Consider the following 14,880-nt stretch of genomic DNA (forward strand, 5'->3'; position numbering starts at 1 on the left):
GGTAATATTAGCTGGCAGGCTTAGTCCCTTTACTTACTGAGGAGAAAAAGGTGACCGAAGGAACACAGAGTCTGTGTCGAGTTATACAGTACAGTCTTTCGGTTTTACTTGCTTACCAAAGGAATAACAGGATCCTATTTATTTTTTTGTCATACATTTTGTTTGAGTTTTCGCCAGCAGAAAGGCGATTTGCAAGCCCTCAAGAAACCTATGAAGCTAAACGAGTAGCTACATAATTAATATCTTACAATGCCTTACGTTATTAATGGATGGCCTTAAACACCCCATAGCATGCGAATTATATCTTCATTCGCCTGCTAAGTATATCTAGCCTTACAGCACGTAACCTGAATATTAATCCCTCAGTCTGAAAAACAGGCTATTGTAGAATATTTACTCCCTGTTATGTGTCTATGCTACAAATCACTATGGCTGTAAATCAACAGAACAGGAGTGGTGTGAGTGGGTCAGAATACCAGCACCTTCTATGAAATGTTTTTCACATTCTAAAAGCTTATGTAGCATTGTCTGTCTGAACTCAAGTTACCTGTGTAGTCAATCAATGTATCACATTTGTAGGACCACTGTAAATCTCAGTCCTTTAGCAACAATACTCATTGAGATACAGTACTTATTACACTCTGTGTTTGTATGAACTGTGTAGGGTTTAGGGGTTTTCCAAGTGAGATAAAGACCACATGATCAAATGATGAAGCGATGGTTAGACATAAAAACATACATAAATAATGCATTAATTTGCTTTGTTTGTCAGGGTTCTGGAAAACACGCAATTTAATAAACAGACCAGCTTACCAACTTCACACATTTCCCCATAACCACCCTCTGATCTCTTTTAGCCTCTAAATCTAAATGCCTAGATAACATACTGTATGCATAAGTCGCATAAACACATTACATGGATCAGCATTGCACTCTTTCTGTAGCTGTGCCAACACGTATGGGGTACATATCACTGAAAACCTTGCAGGAACTTGGCTCGCCTCTCGATTTTAGAAGTATGCCCGAAACGTCTAATCACGCCTGTCTTTTTATGAGGCACTTGTAAGCCTCTCCAAGGATCTTATCTCAGGAATGAAAATGCTAGCAACGATTGTTAATTAGTGCACTTGTGCAGTGGAATAATGTCCATGATGAATCACAGCTTATACCCACAGGACCACTGTGCCATCCTAAATAATGAGGGTATGAGGGTATTGAGGGTATTCCAACAGCATGCCAACCGGTCCACACTTTCTTGTAGGTTCTTGCACAGGGCTGTTCAGTGCATACCAAAGAGCTATTGGTAGGGCTGTGGCGGTCATTACATTTTGTCAGCCAGAGATTGTCAAACAAATCACTACCGGTCTCATGGTAATTGACCATTAATTAACTGACATAAACACATTTAGCATCTCCTGGCTTCCACTGATGCAGACCTTAGGAACAGCTACATTTTAAAGAGTCAAATCAAATCAAAATCACATTTTATTAGTCACATGCGCCGAATACAACAGGTGTAGACCTTATAGTGAAATGATTACTTACGAGCCCCTAACCGACAGTGCAGTTTAAAAAAATATGGATAAGAATAAGAGATAAAAGTAACAAGTAATTAAAGAGGAGCAGTAAAAAATAACAATATATACAGGGGGGTGCCGGTACAGAGTCAATGTGCGGGGTCACCGGTCAGTTGAGGTAGTATGTACATGTAGGTAGAGTTAATTAAAGTGACTATGCATAGATGACAGCAGAGAGTGGCAGTGGTGTGGAGGGGGGGGGGATGTGAATAGTCTGGGTAGCCATTTGACTAGATGTTCAGGAGTCTTATGGCTTTGGGGTAGAAGCTGTTTAGAAGCCTCTTGGACCTAGACTTGGCGCTCCGGTACCGCTTGCCGTGTGGTAACAGAGGGAACAGTCTATGACTAGGGTGTCTGGAGTCTTTGACAATTTTCAGGGCCTTCCTCTGACACCGCCTGGTATAGAGGTCCTGGATGGCAGGAAGTTTGGCCCCAGTGATGTACTGGGCCATTCGCACTACCCTCTGTAGTGCCATGCGGTCGGAGGCCGAGCAGTTGCCATACCAGGCAGTGCTGCAACCAGTAATCTAATAAATCTATTGAATATAGCCTACACCATCACAATAAATCCATTATTTATTTTAGACAGGTCTAAAGATCATGATACGAAGAAAATGTAGTCTATTTCAGAAGAACAGAATAGAATACTCTGAGTTGTCCCTGATCTGGATATGCCATATGGCTGTGGGCTACGCTAGTTAATTTAGCAGACAAGATTAGCTTAGAATTCCGTGGCATTATTTTATATTATTTTATAGTTTGAAGAACACAATTGAACAAAGCTGAATAAAATAGAAAGGATATTTTCTCCAAATGGTTTCAGAGGGAGTGCGCACATGCGGCTATTCTGTGTTGAGCAGTTAACAAAGTAACAGTTCCTCCTATATGCTTAATTTAGAGTTATTTATGAAGTTTAGTTGTTATACAAATGTCGGGTTATATGTTTAGATTTGTAAGAAATTCTAAGGCTGCATGACGAGACTCTAATGATGATTTGAAAAAAGGTTGCATGAAAGGCATGAGCTCTGCTTTGTTTCTTGCGCAGGCTGCACATACTTCATCAGTCTCTCATTCACAATTTGACAACTAGACACGTGATAATATTCTCACCAGGCCTCGAATTTCCCGACGGCATCCCTCTTGTGTGGCCATAATGCCCCCTAAATAAATTCAGGCCTTTTGCAGCCAAAGTGGCCATTGTTTCCTTGGGCTGAATATAATAATTATTACATGATTCCATATGTGTTATTTCATAGTTTTGATGTCTTCACTATTATTCTACAATGTAGAAAATAGTAAAAATTAAGAAAAACCCTTGAATGAGTAGGTGTGTCCAAACTTTTGACTGGTACTGTATGCATGTGTGTTAGAAGGGCATGTCATGAAAACAATAAGACCTGTGGGGGGTCCTGTTCCCAGAATGTCATAAAAAAAAATCTGACTACAACAAAATAACGCACACTCAGTGCTGAGCAACAGGCTGACTGTGTGGTCTATAATATGAACGTTCACCTAAAATATGGTGAACGTTCATCTTCGGGGCAGCAATACCTGCCAGTTTCTTTGTTGTCCAAAGGGCCAACTTCTCATCCTTGCCCTTTTGGTTTGAAAGACTGTTTACATATATCTCTTTAACAAGACACTTGCATTAAGCTGAGTCATGGTCTCCTTGAGGTGTTGGGTTGGAAACCATAAACAGCAATATTTCTGGGCTGAGAGGAGAAGAGGAGAGCAGCGGGCAGGAGACTTTATTATTGTTATCTTTTCTTCTCCGTTAGGCAGGGATGGAGGGAGCGGAGGGAGAGAGAGGCAGGATGTTCTGGGAGCTAGCCGACGGGCCCTTTTATGGGGCCACATTTGGCATTCAATAAACCTTGTTTCCACTTTATTTGGACTCCCCCAAAAAAACACCACGCTGCCGGAGCCACGCTGACACCTCACGTCACACAAGAGTGTGTGTGTGTGTGTGTGTGTCCAGTTTGTGTGATTGCCAGTGTGTGTGTGTTTGACAAATAGAATCTCCAGACTCCAGCATCTCTCCAATGAGTCAATATACCAAAGCCTGAGAAGTCCTGGAACAGACTCCATCCACACAGTCTGTCAATATAGTCTGTTGCTTTATTAGACCTTGTGTGTCTAAGGAAGTCAAGACATCTTTCCAACCAATCAAAACTAAGTCTCACAAACACACAGAGTTCTCAAGCCAAGAAATGCCCCTTGCCATTCCCTGAACCAACCAATCAGGGATAGACAATACTTAAACCCGGGTCTTACCAACCAATCCAAACCGACCAAGTCTCACAAACATGTACACACACACCGTCCTCCTCAAGCCAAGAAACGGCACTTCCCTGAACCAACCAATCTTCTGATTATCATAGTAAATGTTTTCTGCTGGCCAACAATCCAGTGATTGTGCATGTGTAACGTTAATATGCAGTCACGCCCCCGTTCCCTTACAGAAATAGAGCCCATTAATATCATCCTGTCTCCAGGAGACCAAGAAGGAAAAGGAGGTGATGCTGACAGTGAAAATCACCACGGAAAACATGAATCTATTGGAAACACAGGCAGAAGATGTACTGTTCACTCCAATGTAAGGAGATTCTTTTTGAGGAAGGGGGCGACAGGTTTGCACTGAAGCCAGAATGTTTTTGTGCCACTCATACTGCAATAACTCTAATAAAGTACCTTTTATGAAGGCCTCCCGAGTGGTGCAGTGGTCTAAGGCACTGCATCAAAGTGCTAGCTGTGCTACTAGAGATTCTGGGTTTGGGTCCAGGCTCTGTCGCAGCCGGCCGCGACCGGGAGACCCATGGGGCGGCGCACAATCGGCCTAGCGTCGACCGGGTTAGGGGAGGGTTTGGCCGGCAGGAATATCCTTGTCCCATCGCTTACTAGCGACTCCTGTGGTGGGCTGGGGGCAGTGCACGCTCACAGTGCACGCTCACGTGTTTCCTCCGACACATTGCGGTGCGGCTGGCTTCCGGGTTAAGTGGGCATTGTGTCAACAAGCATTGCGTCTTACAAAATTCATTCATTTAAAAAAAGAAAGTACCTTTTATGTATATGAAGAAAAGAAAAATAGGCCTACATCTTCACATGCTATTCCACGTACTCTGCATCCATATAGTCTGTGGGATGTGCGTAACTGTGTATGTTATCCTGACTATCGTCGTCATAAACAACAGACATATTTGTGAGCCCTGAAAGAGGTCTGAGTAATCTGATGTTATGTACCCCATCGAGAATCTATGTTACTTATTGAAGAGACAACAAGATGAATCATCCGCTTTCAAGTGTGGTAATATTTATCATATATACATGTATTATAAACTGGGTGGTTCATGCACTGAATGCTGATTGGCTGACAGCCGTGGTATATCAGACCGTATACCACAAGTATGACAAAACATTGATTTTTATTGCTCTAATTATGTTGGTAACTAGGCTGTATCACAACCGGCCGTGATTGGGAGTCCCATAGGGTGGCGCACAATTGTCCCAGCGCTGTCCGGGTTAGGCCGTCACTGTAAATAAAAATGTGTTCTTAACTGACTTGCCCAGTTAAATAAAGGTTAAATAAATGTATAAAAAAAATAAAAAAGTAGAGTAATGGCCTACTGAACGTTCTACTCTAACCCTAAAATCCTTAATGCAAGTGACAATTTGGAATTAAGCTCCGGGTCTAAGCTTCCGGGAAACACCGCAGTGGGGTTCTGTCAGGTTAACCAGGCTATTGATAAATTCTCCGAAAGCAATCACACCCACCTTCTCTCTGACTCAAACTCTCTCCTTATCCACTGATAACCCCTGTCTTGCTGAATGTAAGTAAGCCTCTATGGTTAAATAACACAACACGAATATCTTCCTCTACTCGCTTGAAGAGTTGGGATCAGAGCTGGGTATAATTGACATCAGAATCTGTTGAATTGTACAGAAAATTAGCCAAAGCACTTAGCTTTGGCCAAGTGCCAATGTTTCGTCATATTCCTTTCACTAGGCGGTGACTCTCTCTTGTAATTGACGTTGGAGGCGGCTGTCACCAATTTAAAGCTGTCATCCGCACACTCTTTGGTCAACGACGTCAGTCTGAGAATTGCAACGGCTGGACTTCTGAGAACCATACTGATGTCTCACCTCTTCTTTCAAGTTTGGATTGAGTCTTCAAATGAAAATGTTTTACAAACTGGTGCCTGATACACCACAAAGCTGCTAGCCTAAATATCTCCTCACCCCCTTTTCCTCAGACTTTTATCAGTACACTGTGCTGGAGAGCAGTACTTCGCTCTCATTTATTGTGTTTTAAGTCATGTGGTTTTTAACATTTGTTTCTGTGAGCCATGATCAGATGTAAATCTCTTATGCATATGTCTAATTCATGAAGTTAGCAAAGGCAACAAGAATGTCATAGGACAGGGCTACTCAACTACTATTTCAGAAGTCCAGTGACACAAATTTCCTAGGTGGCAAAGGTCCGGATAGATGTCGTTCTTTATTGGCACTGTGGTACAGCGTAGTAGCAAACATCGTCTACAACTTATGAAACATGTTGCTATAGAAAATGTGCATTAAATACATTAAATGAGACAATAAAATGAAGTACAGCTTCTTTCTTTTGAATGTAAACATGTGCATCATTGCTGAAGAACAAAAGTGGTTGCACAGTTGTCTAAGCAAAAAGTGCACTGTGAACCATTGTACATGGGCCTTGAATTACTAAATAATACTTAAATGAAATACAGGGCATGTTTTCTGGAGAGCAAAGATAATCATCTGAATGATCAGAAAGTCACTGTGGGCCATACAATATTCATGTATAAGCCACTCTGGGCCTTGCTCTTGCATCAATGAGAGAAATTGCGCTTTCTGTCTCCTGCCAATGCTTTGAACGTTGGTACAAATGGTCTGAGAGCAACTCAGACAATGGTGTAGGTGTTCATTGGTGAGCCCGGTGTGGTACTTGTTTTTTTAATAAAGTTCGTTGTGGAGAAGGCTGATTCACATCTGTATGTGGAGCCAAACATGGTCATCTGTAGTGCCAGTTTCTTTAGAACATGGACATCAGCTGTAGGCACCATCTTTCCCCAGGAAGTAACAGGGTCACAACCACCAGCCTGCTCCTTCAAAGACACATTTTATTGCAGCTCAATCAACTCCATTTGTAGTTTTGCAACATCTACCCATCTGATCTGTTTTGCTTATCTGACAACGTTATCACATTTGTGACCATGAAGGGGTTCTGGGTGAGCAGCAGTAGTTCTCTTCCAACAGTGAAGTCATCAAAGCTCCAATTTCTTCCGGAAAGCCCGGACTGCTGCTATCATATCACACACTGTGTTGTTCTGTCCCTGCAGCTTAACATTGTTGATTAAGGTATGATGTGATGTCTGTCAAAAATGCAACTGTTTCCATCTTTTCCTCATCTTCCAAAAACTCAAGAAACTGGGTTGCCTTATCACTCTTTTGCGCTGATAAGAAATCTTTGATTTCCTCCCGAATGGGCCAAAAGCATTCCAAAACCCTGCCTTTGCTGAGCAATGTGATATTGTTGTGCAAATCTGCCATTGGCCTCTGTCAGAAAGCCTCGTAGCAGGCGGTGTTATAGGGATGATGTTGCTCTCAAAAAGTTTCATCCTCGTTGTCATGACCTCAGAATACTCTTTTCCCAGACTGGCACACAGCACAGATTGATGGGTGATGCAGTGGTATGATGTCAGGTTTAGGGTGGTCCTCTTTCAAACGTGCAACCAGTCCCCTCTCTTTTCCTATCAAGGCTGGAGCTCCATCTGTGGTGATAGAGACCACTGACTTCTGATCTCTCCCCCTTTTTTGTCAGCATCCCTTTGATATCCCTCATAGGATATCCTCTCCCCGTGTGTGTGCTTCTAGATTTGTTAAGCCCAACAGCTCCTCACAGGATTCCTTCTTTGTTTCGTTATAAAATCTGACAAAACACCAGAAGCTGTGCATTAGTGTTATTTGTTGATTCAGCCACAGCTAATGAAATGCATGATGCATTCTGAATGGCCTCATCAAGTTATGAAGTTAATAAATCTTCAGCTAATATTTCAGTTCTCCTCATTGCTGTGGAATCCGTTTGATCTTTTCTCTGAGCTCATCTTTTTGTTTAGCTTCAAGCAAGGTGTCAGCAACTTCACACATGCATTCTTTAACCATATAAGCGTCAGAATTTTTGGGGTGTGTTTTCCCAAAACCCAGGCTATCCTCAGTGAACACTCCATTAAATGTAGTTGGGCTGTCAGGGAATTGAGAAGGACTTTGAGTTGGTTCATCTTGTTTGTTCTCACCTCCGTGTTTAGGGTATACATCGGATCGATATTACTATGCTTGGTGTCATAATGGCGCTCAACATTGGCACTTTTCACGAGGGCTACAAACTTTCTGCATATCAGGCAGATTGGTTTTGTGCTGGTTGTGGGAAGAATTACGTTTTGTCTACTCATCTTTTCGGCGTAAATTGGTATTTCTTTTAATAAGCCATATTACTAAAGATACTGGTAAATAAGCTCCTATCTGCATTATTAACAGTTGAACCGTGGTCATTTCTTTCTGCCTGCTTGTCCCGAGGTTCCGCAGAGAATATTTGCATTGATGTGATTTGGTAAGACGTGGCCCCATGTATTTGCATATAACCTCGCGATTGGATCAGACGTGGCACTAGTAAAGGTGAGTGTTGCTTCGAGAGAGAAAGAGGGGTTGCTGAGTTAGAGAGGCCGCGGCACCCGGTTGATTTTTGAAAGCTGTCTAAAAATTATTTATTTACTTTTATATAACTAAATGAGATGTTGTTCGGTCCGTTTTGACCCTTCTCTGGGTCTGGACCAGGACCGCGCTCCGCCAGTTGAATTTGGATGTCATAGGAGGATGATGTGTGTAAAGTCTTGCAATGTACAGGGCTGTAAAACTCATACTTCCCTTTTATAGAAGTGGTATTCCTTATTCCACATGACCCATTAGTGGTTAATAACACATGTCCATTGCAAAGTAGACCCTGTTGCCTACCTGTACAGTATACAATACTTACAATACTATATGGGTTATCATGGAAAACAGTCCCTGACTTGACCTTCACAGACATCAGTGTTACATAATGGGATAATTAAACATGGATAACTTTCAAAGAAATATTTTCAAACGCCATGGAGAGCAATCTGTCTTAATTTGTGCCGTGCAAGAGACATATGCTCTTCATTATCTTGTTAGCTACTGCAGATATCATACTAAACAGCATACTAAATATGGTGCCCCGTTTGACATGTGCATTAGGCTATACAGGAGCGTTAAGCCAGTTTACAACGGTGATTCAGAATGTGTTGAATTGGCTTGGGTAAAGTAAGGGTACTTCAGACCAGAACAACAATCAGCGGTTATTTTAGTAAATTGTTTCTTGTGTAAACATCACTGAAACATGGTAACTAAAACAATTACTGCTCTTCTAACAAAAATAAGCCCACAAGCCATATCTCACTGACGCACTCCAACAGAAGAACAAAGAGAAAGACACAAACATGGAAATACAGACAGCCGGAAGACAGACAGAGAGAAACAGACAAAAAAATAATGTAGACAGTCCAACAGATAGGCACATACACATACTGTACAGTGCACGGACAGGCAGGGAAGCAGACAAGCAGACAGATAGTGGTCCTCCTACCTGATTTACCCACTCCTGCTCTTCCGAAAACGGCCAGCTTCACCTCAGGGCTCTTCGCCATGGCAGCAGGTAGCGACCGGAACCAGAACGGACCAATCACAGAGCTGATAGATCGCACAGCGGGTTCTGGGATCAGCGACCCATCCTCAGTTCAAGACACGGGAGCTGGGATGTCTGGGAAAGCAAACCATCAAATACAGCTTTAAGGCTTTAATATGAAACAGCTCGTCACAAATCAACTTAGATTTACACTACCGGTCAAAAGTTTTAGAACACCATTCAAGGGTTTTTCTTTATTTTTTACTATTTTCTACATTGTAGAATAATAGTAAAGGCATCACAACTATGAAATAACACATATGGAATCATGTAGTAACCAAAAAAGTGTTAAACAATTCAAAATATATTTTATATTTGAGATTCTTCAAATAGCCACCCTTTGCCTTGATGACAGCTTTGCACACTCTTGGCATTTTCTCAACCAGCTTCATGAGGTAGTCACCTGGAATGCATTTCAATTAACAGGTGTGCCTTCTTGAAAATTAATTTGTGGAATTTCTTTCCTTCTTAATTCGTTTGAGCCAATCAGTTGTGATGTGACAAAGTAGGGGGGTATACAGAATATAGCACTGTTTGGTAAAAGACCAAGTCCATATTATGGCAAGAACAGCTCAAATAAGCAAAGAGAAACGACAGACCATCATTACTTTAAGACATGAAGGTCAGTCAATACGGAACATTTCAAGAACTTTTAACGTTTCTTCAAGTGCAGTCGCAAAAACCATCAAGCGCTATGATGAAACTGGTTTCATGAGGACTGCCACAGGAAAAGGAAGACCCAGAGTTACCTCTCCTGCAGAGGATAAGTTCATTAGAGTTACCAGCCTCAGAAATTGCAGCCCAAATAAATGCTTCACAGAGTTCAAGTAACAGACACATCTCAACATCAACTGTTCAGAGGAGACTGCGTGAATCAGGCCTTCATGGTTGAATCACTGCAAAGAAACCACTACATGATTCCATATGTGTTATTTCATAGTTTTGATGCCCTCACTATTATTCTACAATGTAGAAAATCGTAAAAATAAAGAAAAACCCTTAAATGAGTAGGTGTTGTAAAACTTTTGACCGGTAGTTTATTTCCTGCTGGGATCTGAAGCTATGTGAAATGACAGACGAGAAGCCTTTAATATACAATTTCCAAGGCAGTGAGTCGTAAAAATGGAAAAGGCACGCGATTCGAGGTTGTCCGGTTTATGTGGGATCTGAGAAAAGTATGTCTAATGCATGAAATAAATGTAGAATGGATGTAAGTGTTATATTCTCTGTAGTTTTCTTCGTAATGACAAATCGGGTGTAATTTATTTTGAGGGTGTCAAATGGATGTCAATGGTGTGCTAATTTAAAGACCCTCAATGCGCTGTAAGCCACTTTGGCTCAGGGTAACAGGTGGCTGCGGGTCTTTCTGGCTACCTTCATGCTGACAGGCAGTTCATCATTCTGATAATCTCTTATTATATAAAGGAGGTCCATATCACTGGGGAGGGAGAGGCAAAGTGAACCTCCGAGAAGCTATGGCTGTGTCAGGGTGCTGTGGCTCCTGTTTAGCAATGGTTTAGCCTGACACACACACACACACACACACACACACACACACACACACACACACACACACACACACACACACACACACACACACACACACCCCCAACTGAAGTGATGGATGAGGCCCATCTGCAGAAGCGTTACCGCGAGCAACAGCATCACCACTGATATGCGTCACATACTCCTTTTTTTTGCGTGGCAGGCTGTTAGCAGGTGCATTAGTATCTGAGAGAGAGATAGAGAGAGAGAGCGCGCGCATATGTGGGAGGGCAGTCTTCTGAATTATTCATTCAGAAATAAAGCCAATGATTCCGTGCTCTAAATAACAGTCAATTCGGCACTAATCTGTTTAGCTAGAAACCAGCCGAGCTGTGTTGCTGCTGGCGCTGAAGATAACTGACAGAAATAAACTCTAAACATCACGCATAGTGCATTGCTTCACCTTTTTATGAGGAATGACGGGAAACGATTGCATATTTTCTCTTCAACTAGGGAAATAAACACTGTTTAATTAACACAGGACAAATGTATGTCTAAGTCCTGGGCTAGCAAATCCAATTATGTTTTTTTCCACACTTTTAGAAAATGGGTGCTGGCCAGTACATGGATGGAGTGAAATTGTCTGCGTTCCAAATGGCACCCTATTCCATACATAGAGAACCACTTTTGACTAGAGCGTATGGGCCCTGTACACTATATAGGGAATAGTGTCATTTGAGACACAGCCACTGTTTATTTCACACCAGGTTGGCTGAGATCACAAAGTGGGTGAATTACCTCCCATTATCCAATCACAATCTCTCTCAGACCCTGGCACTGGTGCCATCGACAGCCATCCCTCAATAACACTCACTGTCTTGTTGTGTACAGTCACACAGTACTCTCCTAGCCTTCCCTCTCAAATTGAGCCCTTATATGGTATGATTGTGCACCGTCTGTGCCCTGTCCTAGCCTCCCGAAGGGGCTTGAGTGGCAAACGAGTGTCTCAGTCAACATCGCTGAGGTCATCCTCTCCATCGCTCCCCTCCCAACCTCTATCGCTCCATTACCCCATCCAAACCCAATAAACAGAGAGACCTAGGAGACCTCTTTCTGAGGCCACACCACCAATCTGGATTTACACAGCCTTATGCTGCTGCACCAGGGGCTGCAGTGCCAAGCTCCGTCTCTCTCTCTCTTTCCAGAGTGAGAAATTAGCATCATCTATCTCACAACTTTTCTCTCCTGCCAAGGGAAGCTGAAGGTTCTAGACTGGAACACCCCGGTCTATCCGTCTGGCTTCAACGGCTGTATCGCTTTGGAGACACACATATCACAACGTTGCAACATTTAAACAATATTCCCCATCCGTGAGGCTAGAGCTCTTCCGAGCACCCACCCACCTTGGTCAAGTAGAACCAAGGCGGGGGGAATCCATCACTTAACTCCCTCATCCTGCTAACGTCACTGCCACTTCTCTGGCCCTTGGCCCACGCTCTATCTGTAATAAAGGGGAGGCCAGATGAATAGGCTCAATAAGTCCTGTGATGGATTGCGTTAAGTGGCTGCTAAGTGGTCAGGGGAGAACGAGGCCGGGGTAGACTTGGTGACAAAATAAACACATCTGGAGTTTTAAAAAGAATAACGAATCCTGCCGCAAAGAGCCTTGGGCGATAGTGAGATCTGAGCATACTGTATGGTGATGTGTGTGAGAGGGAGGGGAGGGGAGATATATGGGGGATAGGTGCATTGCCTCTCTGTAAAACTATGCTCTACACAACTTTAAGATTCATTGCTTAAGAAAATACCATCAAAGCCTGTTAAAAGCGAGGACGAGGAAAATTCAACGTGCTGGCATTTCACCTGAGGGCTGTACACTCGAGACCTTGTCTAAACATTCCAAATAAGCAGATTTATTTTTCTTTCCACACCAAAGCCAGAGCTCTGTGCCCATGCCCAGTCCCCAGTGCCATTTATGTCATTTAATGTTGAGTCAGCAGTGGATGTGGGTGGTGTCGTAGCTACTTCAGTAGATGGAATTACAGGCTGAATGCTCCTGAATGCTTGGAGCATAGTGCACCACATGCTAAAGAAAGACCTCCAGAAACCACAGGTTTTTTCAAAGGGACACTAAAAACCTTCCTGATGGGTGCACTGTTTATCAGAGTCAATGTGGCAAATGACATTAACAAAGATGTATTTCAATGTTCACTTTTCCATATCTGTTGAAGAAGCTGTTGAAAAGGTTCAACCCTAATTGTGTGTATTTCAGTAGGCTGCACCCTGCCTGGATAATATAATACAATAACATTCCAATCTTTCCAGGTGGTAAGTTGAAGGGCACATCATAGGCTACACATTGAAAGATCTCACAATGTAAAATTCCATTATTTCATTCCGTCACAATGAGCTTATGGTATAAAGAAGTGGCTGCCTCTTGGCAGTCCCCTCGCCAATCCTGTGCGAACCCTGGTCTGAGGTTGTGTGTGCTTGTGTGTGTACTCTGAGAACATCAGATCTGTTGCACAACACTCCACACAGCCAGCTCCAGTCCTAGATGACATGAATGCGAAATGAGCAGCAGCAATGTGAAAATTCTCATTGCTTGGCTTGCACAAGTAACATATTAGACTATCTTCTACATTAAAGCCACAGTATGTAACATTTGTAGTTGTTTCAATTAATGATATACCCATTGTTTTGGAAGAATATTACTTATAAATACCTTTTTGGGCTTTCTACAACTTTCTTGCCGTATTATTATCAAACAAAAAACGAAGTTTACTCCATTGCTCATGTTTTATATTATGAACAAACAAAGTACAGCTTCAAGTAATGTTGCCCTCATGAAATGTCTTTCCTTGAGCATTTTAATTGGCCTACAGATATAATAGAAACCCCGTTCTATTTGCATGTGAAAATATAATGGGCTGAATTTGATCCATTGTTTATGCATTTGCATAGTGTATAGATGTTTTATTGTCACATACACCGGATAAGTGCAGTGAATCAAATTAGGGTTAAGTGCCTTGCTCAAGGGCACAGCGACAGATTTTCACTTTTTCAGCTCGGGTATTCGAACCAGCGACGTTTCGGTTGCTGGTTCACACTCTAACCACTAGGCTGCCGCATGTGACAGATTGTGCTTTAATTATTTGATCCTATCCAATATGAACCGTAGAAAACATATCATAGTTGTCGGCCACAGATAGGTAGGAGATGTGTCACACCATCAGTTTACGGTTGACATTGACATGCTACTGCCGTGGAACCAACGCGTATGTGGAAATAGAAAGGTAGATTGCATAATTACTTTAGAAAAATTATGAGAAATCGATATGAAATCAAATAAAGTAAGCTGACTTAACGTCGTTTTAACAGCTTTAGCACTCATTTAATGTAGTCATATGAACAACCAAGTGACTTCAGTTAGGTTACTTTTGGAGACCAATGTCATTCCATTCTGAAACAAGAAATCTTAATCTCATAATAAAAGATTGACTCACCAAACGACTGGTCAATGTAAAACAATCCTTGTTCTGAAAACAGCTGCGATGGAGGAACAAAAGTTCATCAATGTTTCTACAGCTTGTGACAAGGTGAGGCGATGTCTTGACTCGAATCCAACAGATGCGGACCCAGCGTTCCCGAAGAGTCTTAGGAGCGCAGGGTGGACACATCTACTTGTCCTCTGATCCAAGCAGACTGAACTGTGGTCAACCACACGCACTGTCAAGGTATCTCCCAAACGAGGGTCAGCTGCAAGACACGGAGTGGAGCTGCTAAACTTCTGTTTTTTTGCTAGCATATTGGCGCGCTGCATACCGTTGCATCTGATGCAGATGGAAGCTGAAGACACTAGGGCCCTCTACCGTCAGTAAAATGAGATAAAACACCGTAGGCTACACTCAAAAGGTGAACAAATAAGTAATTAGGTCACAATGTCATTTGAATAATCAATTGATCTATCATGGTATTGTATTGGAAGTAATGATTGATTACTAATTTAAGACGGGGATTGTGGACAAGTGCAAGAGCATA

The 14,880-nt window shown here is 42.3% G+C and overlaps 1 protein-coding gene across 1 annotated transcript in view; it reads right to left on the reverse strand.

The window, feature by feature from the left end:
* LOC106576046 (ras-related and estrogen-regulated growth inhibitor) overlaps positions 1–14,642 on the reverse strand; it is a 39,144-nt gene extending 24,502 nt beyond the window's left edge. The window contains exons 1-2 of the mRNA XM_014152875.2: positions 14,346–14,642; positions 9,256–9,429 (exon numbers count right to left, since the gene is read on the reverse strand). Coding sequence (XP_014008350.1) covers positions 9,256–9,316 — 61 coding nt within the window. The 5' untranslated portion in view covers positions 9,317–9,429; positions 14,346–14,642. The remainder of the gene's footprint in view (positions 1–9,255; positions 9,430–14,345) is intronic.
* Between the last annotated feature and the right edge of the window lie 238 nt (positions 14,643–14,880).

This window comes from Salmo salar, chromosome ssa17 (assembly GCF_905237065.1).
Source record: "Salmo salar chromosome ssa17, Ssal_v3.1, whole genome shotgun sequence".
Taxonomy (NCBI): Eukaryota; Metazoa; Chordata; class Actinopteri; order Salmoniformes; family Salmonidae; genus Salmo; species Salmo salar.